Source organism: Amphiprion ocellaris, chromosome 15 (assembly GCF_022539595.1).
Source record: "Amphiprion ocellaris isolate individual 3 ecotype Okinawa chromosome 15, ASM2253959v1, whole genome shotgun sequence".
In the NCBI taxonomy this organism is placed as follows: Eukaryota; Metazoa; Chordata; class Actinopteri; family Pomacentridae; genus Amphiprion; species Amphiprion ocellaris.
In genome coordinates, this window is record NC_072780.1 from 9894399 (window position 1) to 9919712 (window position 25314).

General features: G+C 41.5%; 1 protein-coding gene across 49 annotated transcripts in view; it reads left to right on the forward strand.

Annotated features, from left to right (window-relative positions):
* Window positions 1–25314, forward strand: part of clasp2 (cytoplasmic linker associated protein 2) — a 62969-nt gene that overhangs the window by 27413 nt on the left and 10242 nt on the right. For 4 of the 49 annotated variants that reach the window (XM_023285081.3, XM_055017739.1, XM_055017738.1 and 1 more), the window contains 28 exons: window positions 3968–4041; window positions 4179–4271; window positions 4404–4549; window positions 5129–5264; window positions 5378–5448; window positions 5595–5654; window positions 5800–5877; window positions 6089–6256; window positions 7216–7256; window positions 7656–7808; window positions 8479–8502; window positions 8875–8892; window positions 9540–9641; window positions 9870–9896; window positions 10806–10832; window positions 12250–12423; window positions 12676–12720; window positions 14816–14923; window positions 15240–15302; window positions 15922–16028; window positions 16164–16187; window positions 16357–16512; window positions 17822–17913; window positions 17997–18060; window positions 19642–19805; window positions 21127–21205; window positions 23682–23825; window positions 25134–25277. In XM_023285081.3, coding sequence (XP_023140849.1) covers window positions 3968–4041; window positions 4179–4271; window positions 4404–4549; window positions 5129–5264; window positions 5378–5448; window positions 5595–5654; window positions 5800–5877; window positions 6089–6256; window positions 7216–7256; window positions 7656–7808; window positions 8479–8502; window positions 8875–8892; window positions 9540–9641; window positions 9870–9896; window positions 10806–10832; window positions 12250–12423; window positions 12676–12720; window positions 14816–14923; window positions 15240–15302; window positions 15922–16028; window positions 16164–16187; window positions 16357–16512; window positions 17822–17913; window positions 17997–18060; window positions 19642–19805; window positions 21127–21205; window positions 23682–23825; window positions 25134–25277 — 2582 coding nt within the window. Of the gene's footprint in view, window positions 1–3967; window positions 4042–4178; window positions 4272–4403; window positions 4550–5128; window positions 5265–5377; window positions 5449–5594; window positions 5655–5799; window positions 5878–6088; window positions 6257–7215; window positions 7257–7655; window positions 7809–8478; window positions 8503–8874; window positions 8893–9539; window positions 9642–9869; window positions 9897–10805; window positions 10833–12249; window positions 12424–12675; window positions 12721–14815; window positions 14924–15239; window positions 15303–15921; window positions 16029–16163; window positions 16188–16356; window positions 16513–17821; window positions 17914–17996; window positions 18061–18788; window positions 18849–19145; window positions 19149–19641; window positions 19806–21126; window positions 21206–23681; window positions 23826–25133; window positions 25278–25314 lie in introns of all 49 variants that reach the window. The other 45 variants (XM_035955034.2, XM_055017741.1, XM_035955035.2 and 42 more) reach the window with 41 other exon arrangements.

The window sequence follows — 25314 nt, forward strand, 5'->3', positions numbered from 1 at the left end:
AGCCGTATTTTATAGCTACGTGGAAGTTACTACATAGTATATTGATTTCAAGCATATATAAATAAAAATCCCACTGACGGACAAGCACCCATTGACCACCACCATAATTTGACTTCGTTGTTTTTGTTTATTTGAGCAAAATTTTTCTGTTACTGCAGCTGTAACAAGACTTGAGCTGTCTTGCTTTATTGGTGCCTGGAGGATTTCATGTCTGAAATCCTGCTGTCATTTGTGCATGTGTTGTAGTTTGAAATTGTGTGTTTATTTGTGATCTGGATGTGAAATGAGCTTAACCCACATTTCTGTACTTTCTTCTTCTGTGCTTTTTCCCTTTGGCCAATTTTACCATCATTGTTTCATGTGCAAGTGGAAAAAATTCCCTGCTAGCCTGTAATTTTCCTGAGAAAGACAATTCATTGTTTATAGGATGGTAAACAATTGGTATTGGTGTTCACAGTATAAGAACATGACTATGGGAGCTATTTGAAGAAGCAAAAGATGTGCATTAGCAGGCTACAGTCCACAGTAACAGACTCCCTTTGTATATTGTCAGAAATCTGATACACTCCCATCTGATACACTTATCAGTCTCATATCTGTATTCGACTCAGGGCTTCATATCTGCCTTTTGAAATAGTTTATTTCATCCTTTCTCTTACCTCCTCCTCCTCTCCGTCAAGACTCCCTCCTGTTGTAGCAGGTTGGAGTATTGTGTTTGCTCCCTCTTTGCATGTATTGATCTTTCCCATCTTCCTCTCTGTCGGTAGAAAGCTGTGTTCCCATGAACATGCAGTAGGGTTCTGCTGCCTGCTGATGTATCTGTGTCAGCAATGTCACACATAGACACATACATGCACACTCGTGTCTTACACGCAAGCAATCTGTCTGAGTCCTGATGCATTGCTCTGTTGGTCGGTAACACAAGACTGTGATCCCTTGTCACTTGGATCATTACGGTCTTATTGATTGTGGGGTGGCTGTGAGAGGCTGAATGAAGGGCGTTGTAGGTGTTTTTTTACACACAGAACTACAGCTCTAAAACCAGTATCTTGTTAAATCGAGTATGATGAAAAGGACGAGACCTGTCTTGAACTTTGCCACAGATTTGCAATATTCATTAACTTGCTTCCAGCAATGTTATAATGTCTGTATGGACATTGTCACATTAGCAGCATTTCAGCCGAGCAGCAGCAGCAGCAGCAGCAGCTATGGTCGTGGTGACAGGAGGCTTTGAGGAGTTTTGGAAGTGCTCCGAGTCTCACTCACTAATCTCTCTAGTCATGTACACTACCAGTCTGTCCAAACGTTTGGACACACCTTCTCATTAAATGTTTTTTCTTTATTTTCATGACTATTTACATTGCAGATTCTCACTGAAGACATCAAAACTATGAATGAACACATATGGAATTATGTAGTAAAAAAGTGTGAAATAAGTCAAAACATGTTTTATATTTTAGATTCTTCAAAATAGCCACCCTTTGCTTTGATTACTGCTTTGTACACTCTTGGCATTCTCTCAATGAGCTTCATGAGGTAGTTACCTGAAATGGTTTTCCAACAGTCTTGAAGGAGTTGTTGGCCCTTTTTCCTTCACTCTGCGGTCCATCTTGTTGCTTTTCCTTAGTAGTGGTTTCTTAGCAGCTATTTGGCCATAAAGGCCTCATTGGCGCAGCCTCCTCTGAACAGTTGTTATAGAGATGTGTCTGCTACTAGAACTCTAATCTGAGGTGCTGTTCACTTGTGATTCCTGAGACTGGTGACTCGGATGAACTTATCCTCAGCAGCAGAGGTGACTCTTGGTCTTCCGTTCCTGGGTGGTCCTCGTGAGCCAGTTTCATCGTAGCGCTTGATGGTTTTTGCGACTGCACTTTGGAGCACATTCAAAGTTTTTGCATTTTTCCAGACTGACTGACCTTCAGTTCTTAAAGTAATGATGGACTGTTGTTTCTCTTTACTTAGCTGATTGATTCTTGCCATAATATGGATTCTAACAGTTGTCAAATAGGGCTGTCAACTGTGGACCAACCTGACTTCTGCACAACACAACTGATGGTCCCAACCCCATTAAGAAGGCAAGAAATTCCACAGATTATCCTTGACAAGGCACACCTGTGAAGTGAAAACCATTTCAGGTGACTACCTGCATGAAGCTCATCCAGAGAATCCAGTGTGCAAAGCAATAATCAAAGCATAGGGTGGCTGTTTTGAAAAATCTAAAATATAAAACATGCTTTCACTTCTTTCACACTTTTTTGTTTACTACATAATTCCATATGTGTCCATTCATAGTTTTGATGTCTTCAGTGAGAATCTGCAATGTAAATAATCATGAAAATAAAGAAAACCATTAAATGAGAAGCTGTGTCCAAACTTTTGACTGGTAGTGTATGTAAAACTTGAATTGAAGTTGTGTATAGATCTAGTAAAACATGAGCTATTGCGACATTGTGTAAGTAAGTGTTTGGATTCAAATGGGAATCCGACACGCACACGATGGATGACTGAAACATTTTCTGTATAGCCTTGAGGCGCAGCGGTTGTAAACATTACCTGCCGTTTTGTTGTTCATTTTTTTTAAAAAATTCAACCTTTTTTTGTCAGCTCTTTTATGTGCTATATGAAAATATTTTCCACGGTGGTCCCTTTGTCTGCATTTGCATTTAGATGACAGTACGCCCACACACTCTGGCACACCCAAAAGCAATGCAGACGACCGATATTTCAATTTGCCGATAACTCACAATATTGGAAAACTGTATCTGGAAAGATCTGATACTTTGATGATACCTCTCTCAAAGGCCAAGATGATTGCTTTATGCCAGCGGTTTTAATCAAAGCAAGATTAGGTTTTTTCACACGACAGGATAATAATCATATCTCTACTTTATGATCTGTTTACACAAATACAATAATACTTTATTGCAGCCATAACTGCTCACTATGACATCATGCTTCCAATTTCATAAAGCTGCAATAAAAATAATTGGAAATGGTGATTGTGTAGTGTAACAGGGCTCTCATGGTTAGGCCACTGTGCTACTCCCTGACAGTAAAAGGGGATAGTGCCTACAGCTAACCAGCGGTCCACATCACTGTTCCCCAGTTCTCTAAGGGACATGTACAGTTATGACAAGACATGTCTTTGTGGTCCAGTCTGATATGGAAACCTGGACCCCAGGGTAAAGGAGGAAAGGATAGGTTTCTTCTGCCTCTATCTCTGTTTATACCCAGCTCTTCTCCTCCGTGTTTACAGCTACTGTTCAGCCTCCTTTTCTTCTGCGAATATCTCCTGTTTAGTTCCCCTCACTGTTTTAATATTCTTACTCTCATGGATTGCTCTCAGCTCCATGTTGCTTGCCTCCTTTTCTCTCATCTCTTTCTTCATTCTTTCTTTGTCTCGTCTCTCCCATCTCTCTCTGCCTCCCTGGTTAGGAGTTGTAGGAGGTGTGGTCCACAGAGCTTCTAGCCCCCAGAGAGTTATGATTGACATGCCCATTACTGCCAGGAAGTCCATTAGAAACACAGTCTGCTCCTGCTGGCTTTAAGTGTGTGTAGCATGTGTGTGTGTAATTGGAAGTGGACCTGTTTTTTTTTGTTGTTTTTTTTTTAGTTAAACCAGAATCACAAATACTAGCCAGCACCAAATTCCTTAACCTTTTCCCCACAGCGATCCAATAAATAGTATTAGTCTCCACCTGCTTGTTGTTGGAAGGGTGATATTCACTGGTTTTCAAATCCTTCTCTAGCCTGGTGATGGTCATAGGGAGACTTGTTATATTTTAAAACAAAAATGTCCAGTGTTGCTTGTTTTTACACTGCTATTGCGGAGCAATGATTGATTGATTATGGCTGTTTTTTCACGAGAACATAAAAATGGAAATCGCTGGCAGCCAGTATTATAAATGTACAGACACAGAGATATATTATTTGACTCTGCTCTGATTTATTTTTTTATTTTTTCCAGCGTCCAAGGAAAGTGCCGGGGCAGTTGATGAAGAGGATTTTATTAAAGCCTTTACAGATGTCCCTACTGTCCAGGTACAATCCACACAGGAGCGTAAATGCAGACACTCAACAGGGCCATCAAGGCCAGACTGTGTGAGACTTTACAGTCCATGACACATTTACCTCGCTCCTCCCTCTCTCTCCTGTTTACTTTCTCTTTGTCTGCACAGATCTACTCAACAAGGGACCTTGAGGACAACCTGAATAAGATCCGTGAGGTCTGCTCTGATGACAAACACGACTGGGACCAGAGAGCCAACGCTGTTAGTACTTTATCCTCCAGGAGTTTCTTTAGCTCAGTTGTAACATTAAAATAATCTATACTGACATTGCAGTGTTCAGTTTCTTGTATTTTGTATCCAGAGTGTTTTATTTTTTTATGTGTTTTTTTACAGCTGAAGAAAATCCGCTCGCTGTTGGTGGCAGGCGCAGCGACCTACGACTGTTTTTACCAGCACCTAAGGCTACTAGATGGAGCCTTCAAACTGTCAGCTAAAGACCTGCGCTCACAAGTGGTCAGAGAGGCCTGTATCACAGTGGCGTGAGTACTGAAACACTCCTCACTGAAGGGAAATTTCACAAAAGATCGAAGAGAAGATCTACTCTATCATGGGTTGTATGGGTTCCAGACATAGCTTTTCACACTGGCAGCAGAAATTTGAAGAGGCATGTGAACGTCTCCTTAACTAGCATGTGAATTTTTCTGATAGTGTCACACAGAAATCACATTTTTGCCAATTCAGAAAAAAACAAGAATTTGAGAGAGAAACAACTAAAGCTGCTAAAGAAAAATAGCGCATGGATATATTCCAGTAAAAAAAACATCCACACAAGAGGTTTGTGTCACAACTGCAAGCGAGAAAAAAGGCAGTTCACAAAAGAAGCACTGTTTGCTTGCTGAAATTCTTGTTTTTGTTTGATATTTCTAAGATTTTATTTGATTATGCCAACACAAATTGTTTCCATAAAAGTACTTGTAGTAAATACAAAATGACAAGTGCTTGTATAATGAACAAAATTTCAGATTTATGCAAATTTAAAAATTTTGACAGTTTTTATTGTGTCTTTGTCTGCATTCCTCACCTATATTTTCCTTCTGTTCATTGGTGTCTTCCTGCAGCCACCTCTCATCAGTACTGGGGAATAAATTTGACCATGGGGCAGAGGCCATCGTTCCCGTCCTGTTCAACCTCATCCCAAACTGTGCCAAAGTCATGGCCACCTCTGGTGTCTCGGCCATTCGTATCATAATACGGGTAAGTTTAACAAGAATGCTTTAAACAGTCTTGTTGAAATTGTTTGTGGTCAATCTAAGTGCATCTTGTTTTGTTTTGCATTTTCCACTTAATGCTACACGTCCTCTCTGCAGCACACCCATGTTCCCAGGCTCATCCCACTGATAACCAGCAACTGCACATCCAAGTCTGTGGCTGTAAGAAGGTGAGGCAGCAATGTTGACACTACACTGATAAAGAGTCTCAAATAATGAACGGCTACGAAAGGATATAATGCTTGGGATGCTGCTGCTAGGTAATGTATTTTTTTAAGAGATGATGAGAGTGATATAAGAAATGTGTTATTTACAGGCGCTGTTATGATTTCTTGGACCTTCTGCTACAGGAATGGCAAACCCACTCTCTAGAAAGGTGAGGACTGATTTCAGCATGCTTCAGAACAAAACTGCAAAAACACATCTGCGTAGGATTTACTTTAATGTGCTGTACAAATGATAAACTTAGTTTCAGATCTGCTTTTTTTGTGTTTTTTAATCATTTTGTGTCGTTGTCTCAGGCACACAGCAGTTCTGGTGGAGAGCATCAAAAAGGGAATTCGAGATGCCGACTCAGAAGCCAGAGTGGAGGCCCGCAAGTAAGACACAAACACGCATTTCTGAAAATTACATTATGTGAAATATGAGTAGTGCTAAATTCCTCACTACCCTCCTTTTCCTTTTTGAACCCCTTGATTCTTTTTTTTTTTGCTCTATCCTTCATAATTTTACTACGTCCCTCCTCACCAATCTTATATCCTTCCTCTCCACCTCTGTCTGACTTTACTCTTCCTCTGCTGCCTCTTTCAGAGCCTACTGGGGTCTGAGGAACCACTTTCCAGGAGAAGCTGACGCTCTCTACAACTCCTTAGAGTCGTCGTACCAGAGAACTCTTCAGTCCTGCCTGAAGAGCTCTGGCAGTGTGGCCTCACTTCCCCAGAGTGACCGCTCCTCATCTTCCTCTCAAGAGAGCCTCAAGTAATCAACACTCTGCACTGTTCCTCCGTAGTTCACTTTAGACCTCTAGGGTTACTTAAAGATGACATTTGAGCCTCTATATTCAGGATTGACATCAGCTTGGCAAGACCCCATCTGTGGACTTGAATATCTGTGTGAGAGATCATTGTAATACATTGAGGAAATCTTCCAAGCGTACTCTCATCTTCTCAGTTTCTCTGCTGTACGGATCACTAAATGAATCAAAGTGACGGCCCATTTATCTTTAGAAAGAAAAAGTACCCACTAACTGTATTCTCTACAGTTAAAACAGTGCAGAATTTGAACAAATACACTTGTGGAAGGTTATCCAGGCAATTATATCCTCAGTCTCTTCCCAATTTTTGGATTTGTCATGGTTTTTCCTTTTCTGCATTGTGTTTCACTGGCACAGTTAAGACCAAAACAGGCTGATATTAGAGCGATGCAGAAAGTAAAAAGATGTGCTTTCCTACGACACCACATCATCTTATAGACATGGTCTCAATTAGTGCTGTTTCATTGTGGAAACTGATATTGTACGGTTTGCGGCTCATCTCACAATAAGCAGCATTAGTGCTCAGTAAAAATGGAAAAACAATGTAATTTAAATGATGAAAAGTGAATTTTTATAATACATGCCATTAGAAATTCTTGTTTTTATCAAATATAGAAAAAGTAGAGTCATACCTGTTTGGATCAGACTTCTTTTATTCAGTAGTCTGTTTATGTTTACATTTGAAGTGTGTTTACTTACTCCATACTCAAGCAGAGTAATTCATTTCAATACATCACAGCAAATTATTTAGCTGTAAATATGTTGTCACTGAGGTAAAAATAGGTTTGTAACATTTTTGTCCTCATGATCAAGCACTACAACATCTAGCGTGATTTTTATGTGTGGTGTTTTTTTTTTTTTCCCCTTTTCGTCTTCTGACCTACTTTTCTCCCTCTTTTATCAGTCGCCCTCTGTCTTCGAAATGGTCAGCAGCTCCAGGGCGAGGTGAGTCAAGCAAGCACAAACCCATACGCACCACACACACAAACACACTCACACAGAGCAGCCCGGAACACATGCATTTTTCTCCAACACATAATCTCATGTCCACTCACTCCTGTGATGAAACACATACACCGAGACCAAACATCAGCCCCTACAAAATCATTTCCCATCATTCTCATTGACATCTGTTCATGTCCAGCCCTGGACAGTCACATCCTGTTATGTTTTTGTTACCACACACATGTGGGCATACACATGTGTCTGGCAGTTTGTGTTTTCTCTGTATGGTATCGATATTGTGTAGTATGGTTCTTGCATGTGTTTGTGATGTGTGTGTGTATATATATATATCCCATCACCTCCCATCCCTTCTCCAACTCGCTCCTCCTGTCCTATCAGTCCCTGCGGGTTCAAAGGGTGGGGTGTCGTCGGCCTCCCTGCAGCGTTCCCGTAGCGACGTGGATGTAAACGCAGCAGCGGTTGCTAAGAGCCGGCACGTCGGAACAGCCGGGAGAGCGGGCCGTCTGCCCCCCGGCTCCTACTCCTCACTGGGTAAGGGCCCTGTCAGTCAAGCTAGATGACTAATCAGAAAGTGCAGACATCGGTCAGCTTGTGGTCAGCAGGAAATCAGGCAGAGATGAAGACTCTGTCTAAGGAGTAGCATCAGATCAGTGTAGAGGTAGAGTTTCTAAACTTTATGACAGGTTGAAGTAAGAAAAGCTCGCCGCAGCTACAAAGCAGTCTGTAAAGGATGGACCTACACACACTTCAGCGCTTCTGCTCTCCTTTCTCCTCTCCTGCTGCCTGCTCCTTCACCTGTGTTTATATGTTTTGGTATGGATATTCTCTGTGCATGCTCTATAGATGAATATCGTCTTCGTTTGTCTCTCTGTTTTGATGTCGATCCTACGTCTGCATGTTTCTCTCTTATACAGATCTTATGTTACTAATACACACTGTGCTCCTTTCTCTTGTTTCTCTTCTATCTGCCTTTTCTCCTCTCTGCCTTTTACTTGTTTTCTTCTTTCGTGCTTTTGTTTCTTCTACTTCTTTCTGTTTGCAATCGTTTTGCCCTTTCTGTTTTCTGTAATTCATTTTCCTTTTTTGGGTTCCTTTTGTATTCCTTTCACTTTGTGTGTATAATTTCTGTACATTTTTTTGTTTTTTTTTCCTGTCATTTCTCTACTCCATCCTCTCTCTCTCTCTCTATTTGCAACTAAAGATGATGCCTCTGATAAAACGGATGGTAAGATCATCTCACTCTGCTTCTTCTCCTTTCTTTTCTCCTTCCTCACTTCATTCCAGTCCATCTTCACTCAGTTGTGACAGTGTGTGGCCACAGCGCCCCCTGCTGTCGGCCTTACGTTCAACCCTCATTTATATCACAGTGCTCCTCATCACATCATGAATCAAATATTAACACATCTAAAGTCATCTTCTGCTTTACTACAGTTTAATCTCATTTTAAATATGATCGCAGTTTAACCATCTACACCTGCATCATTCAGCCGATGAAGTTATATTAGGATATTTAGGATGTCTTGTTTAAGTTTTGTACATATTGTAGGTGAAATGTGATAAATGTGTTACAACATGCTCCTTTTTTGTCTGTCTGTAGGGACCAGATCAGACAATGGTAAGACTGTGGTTAGGTGGTTGTTTGTGTGCACATTTTGGGGATGTTCTGGTTGGAAAATATTATTTATTATGTGCCATCACACATCCAACAGATGCTTATGAACAAATAAACTTATGGCAGAACGACTTTGCATCAGCATCTAATATGCTAAAGTGAATGTTGTAAATGTGAGTTGAAAAGATTAACTGATCAGTAAGGGATTAATTTGTCAGTACAATAAATTTCCCTGGAGTTAGTCAAGAAAATAGCCTGCATTTTAATCTGTAATAAAACCAATGTTCACCCACTCATCAACTCTCGGCTGCACCAAATGGCTTCTAGTGTCATCAAATTCTTCAAATACTTAGAGATGACTGGCTATTACCAGTTTTAGATCTTAAATATTTGGCTCCTAAGGCTGGTTTCTAATCCACTGAAGCATCCCTGGTGTATTTATCTGTGTTTGGACTTGGCTGAATGTGAATGTTTAGTGTAAAACCTGGCCTTTCAGCAGCTTCCAGCATTAGTGGCTTGTCGTCGGTTGTAGTGCTTCTTAGTTTCTGGGCTTCGTTCATCTGCAAGCAACTAGTGACTAGATGTATTGGAACGGGGAAAATAGCTGTGTGTTTTTATATTTTTAATGTCACGCCTTCACTTCCATGCAGGCCGTGTACGCACCAAGCAGCCCTTGTCTACTGCCAGCAGCGTTTCCAGCCAGGTGGACTCACGAGGACGCAGCCGCACCAAGATGGTCTCCCAGTCGCAACGTATGTACCTCGCCACCCCAACCAAAAACAGCATGATTTAAACTCAGCTGTGAGTGAAGCGTTCTGGGTGTCAAATCCACTTACAACATTGCAAACACCAGTACACAAGCAAAAGAAATGGTGTGTTTGTGTGTGCTTGTTGGCGTGGTTGCGGTTTCTCAGGCTCTTTCTTAACTTGCAGCCTCCATGGTGACGATAAGCTCCATGTAAATGTTTTTGTGCCTTCAGGTTCGGACGAATCCGATTGCACACCAGGTATTCTGTCTTGTGTGTCAGAGTCAGTGTGCGCTCGTCTTTCTGTGTACCACAGTGGGAATGGTGACCCACCTGCTACTGCTCTCATTCTGGTCAAGGTGTTTTTGTGTAAAGAGGAGCGAGTGTGTGTTTATGTGTGTGTTTTTTCTCTGCATGCTGTGTCTCATCACTGAGGTGGACAGATTATGTTTGCTGCTTCAGCTTTGCTGTGGCTAGCATTTAGGTTATTAAGAATGTTACAACATAAACAAAAAACAAAACATGAATTACATGTTGCAACACACAGCAGATGTGTGTGTGTTTCTGCTCTCCAAAGCTACTTATTGCTAAAATGCTGCTTCCAGGAGACCAATTTAAAGCGGACAGTGATTGGGTCACAGTAAGTGCACCATCGAATCTAGACATTTAGGACCAAATGCAAGTTCTCTGATTAAAAGTTCAAAGCCCAAATCTCAGGATAAGGGATTAACAGAAGAAAGGAAATGGGATTAGAAAGATTTCCACATGTATGTATGTGTGAGACAGAGAGAGGGTAGAGACATTTTTGAGCATATTTACTTTCAAGCATTTTCTTTTCCACATTGTGAACAGGCTTTGGTGTGCACGTATGCCGTGCCAGTTGTCCCAACATGCACTGCTTTTCCCAGTCTATCATCTGCAGCTGGTTCAGTGTGTGTGTGTTCAGTTCTTGTTTTCTCTTTACTTAATGGGTTTATTTAAGCAAAGTGCTTCAGCTTCGCCCTCATTCTTGGTATGGAACACCAGGATGCGCTCCCATCATACTCTGCTTTCCAAGTCCCATGACGCTTTTTTGCGCTAACCCATAATTCATCTGGTTTAATCTGCTGTTCCTTCCCCCTCACCTCTGCTTTTCCCCCCTCCTCCCAACCAATGGGCTTAATGGCTCAGGATCTCAGTCTGCTACCCCTGTTGGTGGTAAGATTACAACGCTACTTCTTTTTACCCCGCTCTCCTTAGCTTTACTGCCTTTCCTCTGTTGCCCAAACTTCCCTCTCTTCACGTGCACGCAGAAAGGTCACTTAAAAGTCCTCCCACTGTAGCTAAGGCATGCTGGGATTTGTAGTCACAGACTTGTAACACGGCTGTTCTATGATCATGCTGATTACACTGCTTTGGGAGCCTCGTGTTTTTTCACTCCTATGTGTGCCTGGATGTAGTCTAAACATTTTTTCCTGTAGAATGTTACATCCCAAGCAAATAATTCTGACCATTTTGTAGTTTGTTTGGGGTAATAACCACTTTTACATAGTTTACTATCCAATCAGCTTTTGCAAAAATTCAACTTTGGTTTTGTCCTAGGCATTTATTGATTTCATATTAGTTTTATGTATCTGTAAAAAAAAAAAAAAAAAAAAAAAAAAAAAGACAAGGGAAGAAAGGAAGGCAGAGTTGAGAAAAGATGAACAAAAAAATGTGTGTGATCTTCACCTGTATGAGCCGTCTGCCACTGTTTATCTGTGAGGTTACATATAGTGTTCAAGATTCCCTTAGTAGCACAACAATATTGCTTTCGCTCTGTCTTTCTCATTTAGATGCATCTCATTTAGCCGTGTGTTGCTAGCACATAGACTCCTGTGCCTAGTGTTGGGAGCTTGTGTGGATTTAGAAGAGTTTTTGTCTGTCACCAAAAGAAAGCGAGAGTCTCGTCTGTGTGCTCATTATCAGTCACAGTGAAATCAGTTTAAGTCAGCTTTATGTGACAAGCACTGGAACTTGTTCCAGAAATGACTGTTTATACATTTAATATCCAGCACTGCAGAGCAGCTTCTCCTCAACTGTTTGTCTTCAGGTTAACAGTAATGTGAGTTATTGTAGAATAAGACACACTGTAGATTTAACTTTTGGAAACAGGATACCACCGGAAAGAGACTAATTTTTTTGTAAATAATTTTGGACAAAAATCTCTCAATGATTCCACTATCTTCAAAAAGACAGGAGAGCTCCCTGCAAATTTACCAGCATGCTGTTGAAATGATGCTTTTATATGAAATAAGTAAGCTGTAGCTCTCCTTACTCCAGGAATCCTCTTTCCAAAGACATCAAACACTTTAAATGTTTGGCTTTAAATTTGATCTATCGTTATGTTGAAATGTACATTACCAAAATATGCTTGGAAACAACTAAATGAAAGGTGGTAGCAGCTGCCTTTGCCAGTTGAATGAAAACGATTTTTATTATTATTTTTTTAATTTATGATTGTCACATTGGAGTAGGATTGGTTATTTGTCACTACAGCTTCCGTTGTAATATCTCACCTGCTGCTTGAACAAGGCTCTGACATTACTTGGCTCCCTTTGTGTTTTGTGCTCTTCTCTTTGTCTCCTCTGTGAAGCCGGCAGTCGGAGCGGCTCGCCGGGTCGCGTGCTGACGACTACAGCCCTGAGCACCATGAGCACTGGAGCCCACAGGGTGCTAGCCGGATCCAGTGGGGATGGACACAGGCGCAGCCGCATCCCCCGCAGCCAGGGATGCTCCAGAGACTCTTCTCCCACCCGCCTGTCTGTTGGTGAGTACATCAACACCGGGTTAACAATTATTTTGTGTAATTCCTGCTCAGAGGTGATATGATGCTCTGTGTCTATAAACTCAGATGACCAATAACTTGTCCAACATTCTTTGTCTTGGACACACTATGATCCCCTGTGAGCTTAGATCTCAACTCAACTTTTTTTTCCCTCCTACTCCCTGTCCACCTTCTCTTCCTCTGCTCCTCTTCTTGTTCTCCTTTCTCCCTGCCCCTTTGGTTCCTGCCCTCTAGCTCCTTCTAGCATTAGTTCCATCTACAACGGCGCAAGCAGAGGAGGTAAGGCTTCAGCCTCAACCAGATCATCATCTCTCTGCCTCAGTCTGTCTATTCTCATCCTCACATTCCCTCTTCATCATCTTTAAATCATCCCTCAATCCTCCATCCATCCACAAATCTCCCAATCCCTCCTGCCTTGTCCCAGTCCGTCAATCAAGCCGCTGCTCGCTGCCTGAGCTTCATAGATCTCATCTTTCTAACTTGTCTCTGACTTCATGGCTGCGTTGTTATGGTGATGGGTGCCCATGATCAGCAGATGTCCATACATAATGAACATACCTTCTCCCTCCTATTACTAACCTGTTGTCGGTGGCCGATAAAGACGCATCCTCGCAGGATCAGCAAAGCTTCATCACTACTTTATAGCCCTTCGGTAGGCCGTGATTAACCCTGATTGGCTGTGTAGATGCTGAAGCTGATGAACAGAGCAATGAACGTAGAAGTTGATTGCGGTGCTACTGGATGAAACACAGCTCCTCCCCCTCACCCACCCCTTGAATGCTAAATCCACCTCGAATCACTTCCTTTTCTGTTCTGTGTGTGTGCGTGAGTGCAAAGAAGAGATGCAGTGTTGTCTCCTGTGTGTATGTGAATAAGACTGATGAGTCCAGCGGTCCTCTGCTCCTCTTGGGTGCATCTCAACTAAAGCTGAAACAATTAGCCGATCAACGGAAAACATATCTTCAGCTATTCCTGATAATTGATTAATTCAAATTAATTTTTTCAGATAATTTTGCCACTCACCACTTCTAACATTTCAAATATGAACATTTGCTATTTTTTAAGTTATTTATTTGGCCTTTTTGCCTTTATTAAAGTACACAGTGGAGAGAGAGATAGGAAATGTGGGGGAAAGCCATGCAGTAAATGGCCATGGGTTGGACCTGTTGAGCTACAGGGGCGCCCCGAACATTTCGTAGTTTTAATAATAAACCAGTACTCTCAGATCTTTTGAACAAACTTGAGGATTTACTGTTTTTCTCTGGCCGTCGGTCTGCTGGCCAGAAAAAACAAGAAATTTGAATCTATATTAGAAACTAGAGAGTCATACTAGTGATTATCATTTTTTGCTATTTTATGACATGTTTATAGACTGAAAAACTAAACGATTTAACAAGTTAATATCAGTAGATTAACACTGTAAAACCCAAAACTTGCTGGTGGATTTGAAAGGCATATTCTCTTGAAAAAGTTGCCAAGGTTACACCATACATCAAAACCACGAGCTGCAAAAACAGGAACTGTCACTAGATTTTCAACTTTCTGAGAGTCTTTTAACTACTCATCTGTGACGTGCAGAAATGTAATTCACATTACCAGAGCTGGTTAAATATGATCTATACACGTCTGTGCAACTCTGTAGCCATTAATGGCTAAGTTGTAACCAACAGTCTCGGGGCAACAATACAGGGACTATTTAGCTGAACTAGGCTGAACTGCAGGCTTTGTTTACATAGATTAGGTAGGAGACAGTTTTGAAAGCATTACAAATGGGAGTAGAGTACAAAATCTGTAGCTTGTAGAGACATAATTTTTCTTGTATTGGTAACACCTGGAGGCACTTGATTTTTTTTTTTTCATTTTGTAAAATTTTAAAAATTGGCATTCCTTTTTTTATGATTTACAGCATTGTAACTTTCTCCCTGCTTCTAACCGTACTGCTGAGGTCTATGACTTCATATAGCTGTAAATAATGAATCTGAAATAAGTTAATCAGTACCAACAGTAGTCGCTCATCAGCTCTCACGAAGAACTAACAGGCAGAGTAACATTTGCAGCTTTACTCTCAGTTCGATAAGGTGACTGTTGTTAAGATGCCTCCCCAGGGCCAGAGGACCTGTGCTCATGTATTTTCTGTCAGTTTGTCACTTTTGCTTGTTCTTTCTTATTTATGTCTTTATTCATGTACTCTCACCTTTCACCTCTTTGTCATTGCTCATGTTTGTCTTTCCTCTTTGTCTTTTGTTGTCTTCTTTATGTCCGTCTGTGTACTTACTACCACTTTTCCTCCCTCTGCTTCTCTTTGTTTTCCCTTGTTTCCCCCCCTCCACTTACCCTTCCATGCGATGTGCGGTTGTAACCTGGGTGGCGTTAGCTCGGGGCAGTCGTATCCCTCGGCCCAGTATGAGTCAGGGCTGCAGCAGAGAGGCCAGCAGGGAGAGCAGCCGGGACACCAGCCCCGTACGCTCCTTCACGCCCCTCGGTGAGTAGCAGTAGTGGACAGATACCCAGGAGGGATGAGTAGTAAAATCAGGATGAGTAAGACAACGGAGGAGAGTCTCTTCATTGACGCCTTTCTTTCATGCATGACGTTACTCTTTGATTGTTAGAGTTTTTTTTTTTTTATCCAGCCACAATACAACAGCTGATAAAGCTCAACTGTTAAAGTAGGAAAACAACAATCACTTGCATGGGTTTACATGTTTTGCTGCCTTTCGTTCTGTTCTCACCCGCAACTCGATCAGCGTGACGTTCATGCGTGTGCTGTTTGTGTGTGTGTGTTTTAATCCTCGTTGCAGCAACACGGAGCTACTCTCGCTCCACCGGAGCTCTCCACACACCTGACGCTTTTGGGGCTGCAGGTGAAGGCTGAGTACATCTACTTCCTCGTACCTCACCCACCCACCCACTTCGTCTTGATTTTTTTTTTGTTGCTTACTCTGTTTTCTTTTTGTTCTCTTTAGTGCCCGTCATCCTGTTTCTTTTCTTGTCCATCAGCCTCAGTTGTTGTATTTTTTTACATTGTGCTCCGAGATGTCGAACCCTCCAGTGGAATCGCATGCTTCCGCCCGTTCAGTTGCCGGTTGATAACCATTCTGCTGGTTTTTATCAGTGTCCCTTTGCTTTCTTTATTCAGCCCTTCTCTGCAGGGGAGACCAACGTGCTCTCCTGCCTTTTATGTCAATCATACTTTTCTCCCCCAGTGGCACCTACAGTGTTGCCTTAACACATCATCACATCAACTTACAGGATTGTCTCTTGAGGAGAATGTGAGAATTGAGGAGTATGTGTGTGACTTGTGTAAATGTCGGATGATGAGGAGAGAGACGTACTTGGATTGTGGATCAATCGTGGACAAGTGAGAGACAACTTGCTGAGTGCTGGAGAGAATTTGCAAACTTGACTTTTTTTGTTCTGGATTTTTTATTAACACCTTTGCTCTGCTGTTCTTCTGTCCATCCTTTCTCTCTCTGTCTGCAGGCTCAGGTTTTGGCATCAGTCAGTCTAGTCGTCTTTCTTCTTCAGTCAGTGCCATGAGGGTCCTCAACACTGGCTCGGATGTGGAAGAGGCACTCGCGGATGCGCTGGTATAAAAACATTCACATAAAAAAACAACTGAGTGCATTTTCCAGTCAGCTGTCACAATGTGCAGCTCACATCTCCTAGAGTGTGTGTCTGTGTGTTAACTAAACCCTGGTTCTACCTCTGTTTAACGCTGTCAGCTGTTGGGAGACATGAGATCTAAGGTCAGCTCCTTCTCCTGCCTCTTACCTGTGTGTTGTTTGTGTGTGCGTTTAGCTGTGTTTGTGTTCTATCAAGAAGTGCCAAGGCATGCTTTCTCCCCATTGCCTTTTGATTTATTTTTTTTAACTTCCATTTCAGTTTAATTTCATGTCCTTTCCGTTCTACCTGCAGAAGAAGCCAGCCCGGCGGCGGTATGAGAACTATGGCATGTATTCTGATGATGATGCTAACAGCGACGCATCCAGTGCCTGTTCAGAGAGGTCCTACAGCTCCAGGAATGGAGGAGCCATTCCCACCTACATGAGGCAAACAGAAGATGTAGCTGAGGTCAGCAACGCAACGAGAAAAACTGTTTGCCTGATGGTTAAAAAGATATTGTGCCAGACAGCAGTTTTTTTTACTAATCTAACAAAAACACCATTGAAGTGTATCTGATGCTCAACCATGTCTGTATTTACTGCTATGTCTTTAAGAAAATGCTAGACTACCAGACATTTGAATTTCAACACACATAGGGAGTCTGACTTTTTTCTCCGTTAAGGACGCCATTACTCCACTATATCTTTACAGCACATATTAATATCATGTATTTGTTTGCTGCTCTATTAATGCCACATTTAAGTTTAAAACCTTTTTGGAAATATACAATCCATTTGCAATAGTCAGACTTTTTAGTTCATTTCCTTGGCGTAAAATTTTAACTCCATTATTGCGCTCAGTCAGATTAGATTTGCAGTCAGTTTGGAGCACTACAACTGTGCAGGTAGGAAACTGTTGGCATTACTGCAGAAATAGAATCACTGAAGTTTATGCAGTCTTTGATATTGAGTTTAGCTCATTATTGAAGATCTGTCTCAATTTGAAAAGTCAGCTTTTTTAAAAACTTACATGTCTCAGTTCAAAATTTTTTTCTTAAAAAAGAACTTCTCATTTCTCTGGTGTGATTTCAGCATCTGATGGTTTGTTATTGCTGTGTTTCATAGAGAGAAATTTACATCTCATCTGTTCAGGATTTAAATTAGTGTCTCAGTAGTAAATAAAATGAAATAGTGTCTGGGTTCTAACATTTGTCATTTAAGAAACATATAAAAATAAGACATGCGTTTCTGATTCATCTAAAAATCAGGCTTTTACAGAGAAATTTGTAGCTTTGTGTGGTACATCTCACCTTTTGGGGGGTTCTTTTCCTTTCTTTCTTTTCATAAACATGCTCAAATTTTCAAATAACTTGCCCTAAAAGCTAAAGTAGTGCTGCTTTATGATACCTTAAAAAATACTACAATAAATTTTAGAATATAAAACTTTCATTAGCCCCCCAAAACAGGTCTAAAATCATGCTTAAATATCAAATTCATAGTGAACAGGATTTGATGCACCACCTCATTCTTCAAGAAATCAACAAACCTGACATACACAGATTCATGTGTGAAACATGGGTTTGTTCCTTGTGCTTCCCTTTTCAAGTCGGTGGTAGCCATGCACGCCACTCCAGAACACTCTGCCTCTGCAGGGTCCTATATTTGTGTTAATTGTTTACTTAAATTAAATATGAAAACCACAAAAACATACCAACTACGTATTAAGCCAAAATATTTCTTCATCTCCTTCATGTGTCTGTATTTGTGGTTCTTTCCAGGTGCTCAACCGCTGTGCCAGTGCCAACTGGTCTGAGAGAAAGGAAGGGCTATTGGGCCTCCAAGCTCTGCTCAAGAACCAGCGCACCCTCAGGTCAGTGAATGAATAAACGACTGTGTCTTCGAGGGATGAATTGACTGCTGATTTTCATCTAACTGTGACTTTTTTGTCTGCAGTCGGGTAGAGTTGAAGAGACTGTGTGAAATCTTCACCAGGATGTTTGCAGACCCTCACAGTAAGGTATGGATGCATGCAGCGCAAGTACCCACACAGAGACACACTTTACATTATCATGGCACAAAGTTCATTAATCATCCACTTTGAGTTTACTTTGGTTCCAAATACTTTGTTTATCCCACCATCCTTCACTGTACCGGATTCTGCCAAAACATGGAAAGTGTTTCATCGCTTTAATACGGACAAACACACGCACATTTCAGTCACAGGTGTTAAGTATGCAGTTGTTGGAAATAAATTTATAAATAAAGACGGGATAAACTGGTCAAAATCTGTTCTAAAATGTACGCACATGAATACACACTCAAACATAAACACAGGCATGCAGAGCGGGCATCGGATTGTTTTCTAACGGCATGAAACACCTGACTTTGCGTGTGACCTCACGCTCTCCGCCGTCCTCTGGGATTGCTCTGTCACTGTTCAGCAGCCAGTCCGCTGGCTGCGTTCTTTCCATTCACCGACACTCCCCTTTCTTTCCCTTCCCTACCTGCAGTCTGAAGTGACAGCACTCCAGCACCGCTCACATGTTAAAGTGCACTGAAACGTACACACACAGATATTTGGGCTGCCAGCTCTTCTCTCTCACTAACCGGCTGCGGTTCGTCCTCTCTAACACTGCCACCTTCTTTTCGGCGTTCTGAGTGCTCCGTTGCCTCACACATGTCGTAAGGTGTGTGAGCTTGTCCCCTTTCCCTTCGTTTGACGTTTGACGATTTGATGAATTTCAGCGAGACTCCGGCAGGGTGTACGGCACGGCAGAATCCGGTATAAGCTCAGCCTCCTTCAAGGTACTGCATCTCACTGTGGATCTCTCTCCTGCCCTGTCCTGTCCCACACCACTCCTCTTCCTACTTCTTATTTCTTATCTCCTATGTTTCTCAGCGTTTATTTCATTTCTTTTTTGCCTCCTCAAATTCATCCCATGATATGATTCTTACTTGGTTGAAGATATTCAAATAATTTTGCAAATATTGTGTTGAAAGTCAAGATGATGTGTCCTCCTACTGAGTACATGCTTTATCAGGATGCTAACCCATTTGTGTCTCTCTCTCCCCCATGCCATCCCACTCTGGAACTCTCTATAGAGAGTAAGTTTGGCCAATCAGTGTGTTTAAACTTTGTGTTTGGATGAAAACCTGCTTTATTAAGCTAAATGGGTAATCAGTTACCAAGGCAACTACATAACACTCACTAACCAACCTCACATAATGTTGCCTTTAACTCCACTGGCATGTGGAGCTGGTTACCACAGAGCCTGATTGGTGTTTGTTAATTCTTGTCAGGTGTCATTGTGGTTGTCTTTTAATATTAATATTGTTGTCATTTTGGGTGATTTAAGTCTAACCGGTGATTGGGAATGAATTGGGTCACTGCAGTGAGCGAATAACTACTAATTTCACAGAGGGAACTAATGCTGCTATTACATTCATCTCATTTAGGCATAACCTGTGTCCAGTAAAACACTGTATTTCAATTCAGGACTGCTTGTATGCATGCATGTGTGTGTGTGCATGAAGCTTTTTGTGAGTGAATGACTAAATTACTGTGTGAAATCTCAACTCTGTGTTTGTGTGTGTTTAGGTGTTCAGTATGTTCCTGGAGACGCTGGTAGATTTCATCCAGGTCCATAAGGACGACCTGCAGGACTGGTTGTTTGTCCTGCTCACACAGCTGCTGAAGAAGATGGGAGCGGATCTGCTGGGCTCCGTACAGGCCAAAGTTCAGAGAGCCCTGGATATCACAAGGTGGGTGTTACATGCAGACTCCAGGGCTCCAGACCACCTTTTTTTCACTGAAATTTTTATTTATTTTTATACAATTATACAAACCAAGAAAGACAGACAAACAAACAACACAACTGAACAATGCCTGGGTAGTAACAGAGCATCTGCATCATCCTTCAGTCCTGTTAATCATAATTTTCTGCATATTCCCCTCCAACGATGCCATTTCTAGTCCTGTATTCTGCCCACTTAGTCCATTGTTTGTCCGTTTGTGCTTCTATTATGTAGATTTCCTGAATAGTTTTCAACCATCCGTCCTGTTTTCCCCCAGTTTCTCATTATGGCTTTTTTACATGCCACCAGCAGCATTTTGATTAAATATCTGTCTTCTACTGTCACACTCTCTTCAGAGAAATTACAAAGATAAAGCACACTCCAACTCAAAGGGATCTTACAGCCCATTATCTGTTGTAGTTCTCCACATACAGTTTCCCAAAACACAGTTATTTTCTGACATTTCCAAAAAACATGCGAGTGATCTACGTCAAGTTCTCCTCTCTCTCTCGCCAACATTTCTGATGTCGGTTTAACTGTTTATTTTTTTATCTTTTATTTGGTGTAATAAAGAAGCATGCCAAATTTTTCCAGGAGAACTCCCTCCATATCCACAAACTAGTGGATGTGCAATGAATCTTCCACATATTAACCTCCAAACCACGTTTTTACATTTGTTTACACTGATGCACCTAACTTTCTGATTTAGGTGCACCCAAAAAATTCCAGCAGGCCTTCTGATGCTTAATAACACATTTTAAGCATTTGCTTTTTTGTCATTTCCCATAAATACTGCTGAATTTAACATTAGGTAAATATCAATTTAGGTACATTCCTAAAAACAGTAGGTAAATGATCTCACACAGTGTAAATGTGCAGATACATTTAATTCACACTTTTCATCAAGATTATCTCAGACTTAAAGTTGTTAAAAAGATCATCTAAAGCTGGATTTAAAGCAGTGTTAAATTTTGTTGTCATTTGTGACTCCTCACTGCTTTGGTTTGCCACCACCTGGAACTGAAAGCACTTTGGGGATGAGTTTCTTAGAGACACTGCTTCTTTTTTTTTTTTTTTTTTTTTTTTTTTTAGTGCTTCAGTTCAGAACATCAATGCTCCCATGGCCAAAGCACTGCTCCCAGCTGTGTTTTAGCTGCACTCCTTGTAGTAAATGCAGATACATGCTGCAGGAGCACAAGTTATAACATAAATGATTGTTTTACCTTTTTTAATCTCTGAGTTATGTGTTATAAACCAACATGAAGTGAAACATGGATGTCTCTTGCAGAGAATCTTTCCCCAACGATCTCCAGTTTACGATCCTCATGAGGTTCACTGTGGACCAGACACAGACGCCCAACCTCAAGGTAAATAACAAGTTACTGTAATGTATGTGTGTTTGTATGTGAGTATGCTGGTGTGTGAGGGTCTGAATATGGGAGTGGGTGGGAAGCATGCACATGAAGCTGGAAATTCACAGATGATGTAACCATGGTAACTGCTCTACTGATATGACCCCATGCCTGCCAATGCTGGATCTGCGTCCCAAAACCCTGAATCCTGGGCTGTGATTGGATAGTGACTGATCAAGTCACTCAACTGGCTTCCTTCAACCTTTCCTCCTTAAACTCCTCATCCATCCTACCCCTCCCTTCTTTCTCTTCTCAATTCCTGCTACTTTATTCCCCACTCCTTGCTCCTCTTACCCTTTCATCTCCCTGACTCTTTGCCTCCTCTCACACCCTTTCCTGGCTGATATTCAAACCCCTTTCCCACTATTCTTTATCAGTTTGTCTCTTTCCCTCCACTAGGCTTGGATAATAAAAGGATGCTACCAACAGTACAATTTAAAAACAAACAAAACACTTGATGTGGTTTCTCTGAATTGATGTCAATTAATTAAAAATATAAAATGTCAAATAAATGATGTACATATTAACCCCCTCTAAACTGACTCACCTAATTTAGCACAGGGGCAGCTGTGTGTTCAACAGAACACTTAAAACAACTCTGTGAAAAAGGTTATTAAAAAGTATAGGTCTACAGATGGATAAAAGTAAATATCCTTGAATATCCTATGAAGTACAGTTAAATACATCTTTAAGAAATGGAAGGAATATGCGTAAATCTTCCTAGAGCAGGCAAAGTGAGTGACAAGAGCGCAAGAAAGAGACTAGTGAGGCCACCAAGACACATATGACTCTTCTGGAGGAGTAATAGGGCAAAAAGAAAGCCACTGTTGAAAAACATTTATATTAATTCTCAGCTGTGAAGTCAACTGGAAGACTGTTCTTTGGTATGATGAGACTAAACTGAAGCTTTATGACAATCAGACCAGACGCTGGGTTTGATGGACACCAAACAGCATATCTTCACAAACGCACTGTACCCATCGTTCCAGAGTGGATGAATTACAGCCCAGACCTCAATCCAGTTGAGAATTTATGGCTACACTTGAAAAGGGCAATCCCTGTGTAACCTAACAGAGCTTGACCAGTTTTGCAAAGAACAATTGGGTAAAACTGCAGACCTGCCCACACAGGCTCAATGCTGTAATTGTAGCCAAAAATACGCCTCTTAAATACTCCAGCAAATGCTTTTCATGGGCAAATTCCTATTTTGCAATTTGCATTTTAAATTGGTTGACATTACTTTGTAGAAATCTCTTTTCACTTTGACATGGAGGAATTTGTTTTGGTAAATTCTTGTCAGAAAAATCCAAATTCTATTGACCAAGAGTTAATGTTGAACAGCAGTAAAAAATAAACTTCTGAAAGGAATTATTCCTTTTAAAGGCACTATATATTATGTTATCTCTGTAATATTAAAAAAAAATCATGAGATATCATGCAACAAGAAGTGGTTGTTTGCAGTACAGTTATGAAACTGCTACTGTAAGGCCTGAAGAAATACTATATTTAGACATAAGAATGTCAGCGTGGTTTTATCTGGCATATACCCTGTTGCATCAGTTTGTTTTAGCAAACTAGATATCTTGGCTCTTAGCTGTGTATCAGAAATAATGATAGTGTTTGCAAATAGTGTAGTCCGATTTCAGCATCGCCTACTTTCCCATCCTTTTACTTCTTAGTTTCCCCCTGCCTCCCTCGTCTTCCTTCTCCTCTCATGTCTCCCCCTGCCCTCCCCTGTCCTCGTCTTCCTGTCTCTCTCCGTTGATTGACGCGGTGCTTCTCCTCTCTCTCTCTGAAGCCTGTATGGAGCTCGTGTTGCGGGCGAGGGCGAGGCAGGGGAGGGTCCGGGGTAAAATTGTTCCCCCCGAGAGCGCGGCGCCACGCCTGCTCTCTAGACGAGCAGGCCGCAGCCTGGAGCCAGTCCTCCCAGGTCAGTGCGCTCCGGGGGGAGCAATTATATGGCGCGCTCGATGCTGCTAAGTGAATTGGAGGAGGTTCTGGTCCTTGAGGTGCATATGTAGAGAGGCGGATAAGGAGACAGAAATAGAGGAAAATCAGACCAGGAGTCAGTTGTGGCGTTTCGGAGCCTGCGGTGAATGTTCATTTATTGGTTCGTTTGTATTGTCATTTGTCATCACTTTTATGTTGTATAATTTGTTTTCCTATGTTGCAAAGCATGACCATGAATACACTTTGATCTTCTCTCACTGACTCATCAGATCATTTGACTTTCAGACCTCCAAGAGATGCACAATCTGCTGTGGTTGTACATGCTGACTGTGAACATTGCTGCTCACTTCTTCATCTCTGTGTGTTTGCAGTTTTGTTGTTATTGTGTTTGTGTTTTTGCAGGTGAATATTGGCCATGCACTTTCACTGTTATCAGTCAGCTCACTAACAGTGTGTATAAATATGTGCGTTTGTGTTGCAGGTGAAGGTGGCTATTCTAAAGTACATAGAGACGCTGACGTTACAGATGGAAGCTCCAGACTTCGTAAACTCCAGTGAGACTCGGCTGGCTGTCTCTCGCATTATCACCTGGACAACTGAACCCAAGAGCTCTGATGTCAGAAAGGTATTCACACACACACACACACACACACACACACACACACACATGCGTCATCTTATGTGTTTTTTAAAGGCTCCTTTAGACTGTGCATCAACAACAATCAGTTAAGCTTATTGCATGTGACACTGTGTGATATAGGTCTAATAAAATCTTTGTCTCAACCTGCATCAATTTGAAATCATTTTCTCCAATCTATAATGTAATTTCAAATATATGAGTATATTGTTTCCTTTTACTTCCATTATTGTGGTTTATGTGTGTATTTTTTGCTTAAGCTTAATTATAAAATTGCATATATGATATGTTATGTGCTGCATCATTTCATGTTTATTCTGCTGGTCTGCAGGGGTGTTTCGTAGCAGCTGTCACAATGTGACAACTTGGTCTCAAGTCTCTCACACTGTTTGCTGCAGGCTGTCTTTGGTCACCAAAGCAAGACATCAGCCATCAGTCGATGTCTCACGGTGTCAAGTCAAGTCACTGTTATTTATGCAGCACATTTAAAATAACAGAAGTTGACACAAAGTGCTTCCCAACTGACAAAACATTACAAATTCACCTGAATAATTTAAATGTTAAGTTCATGACCTTACAATATTATGTAGAAAGTTACTCTGGGCAAGCACACCTCAACAATAGAGCAACTACAGTGTGCTGTAGGGCTGCCGATTTGGGGTAACACTCATAGATTTTACCACATTTTTCTAGAAACTATAAACTTGTGTCTGAGGCAGGTCAGAACCACAGTATAAATTCAGTTCAATTCAGTTTTATTTATATGGTGCCAATTACAATTCAAATTGTCTCAAGACGCTTTACAGAACCCATATGCCTGAACACCCAGAGCAAGCACTAAGGCGACAGTGGCAAGGAAAAACTCCCTTTTAACGGGAAGAAACCTTGAGCAAAAATCGGCTCATACGGGGGGACCCATCAGCCGCTGGCCGGCTGGGTTGAAAGGGAAAGAAGAGGTATAGGAGGTGCGAGAGGGGCAGGAGAAGAGGGGGATGGTGAACAAGGAACATATAACACACAATTGGATACATGCATGATAAGGGTTACATAGATGATAAATACAAAATAGAAGCCAACTTTGAAACTGATTCATAAGTTCACTGTTATGGTATAAGGCTATGGTCTGAAATATAACCTCATATATAGCTGGTAGTAAGATGCAAACAGTGTGTAGATGAGCATGTCAAGTATAGTTAGGGTGATGCAGAGTAGATTGGTGGAAATGGGGCCTATAAAGGGGCCTAAAGTTACAGTCTTTCTGAATGAGACAAATTTCTTGTGTTTTGTGTGTGACAGGCCGCCCAGTCGGTGTTAATCGCCCTGTTCCAGCTCAACACTCCAGAGTTCACCATGCTGCTGGCAGCTCTGCCCAAAACCTTCCAGGACGGAGCCACCAAGCTGCTTCAAAACCACCTGAAGAACACTGGCAACGCTGCACAGGTAAAACACGCTCCAGCTGAATGAGTAGGGAGGTCTG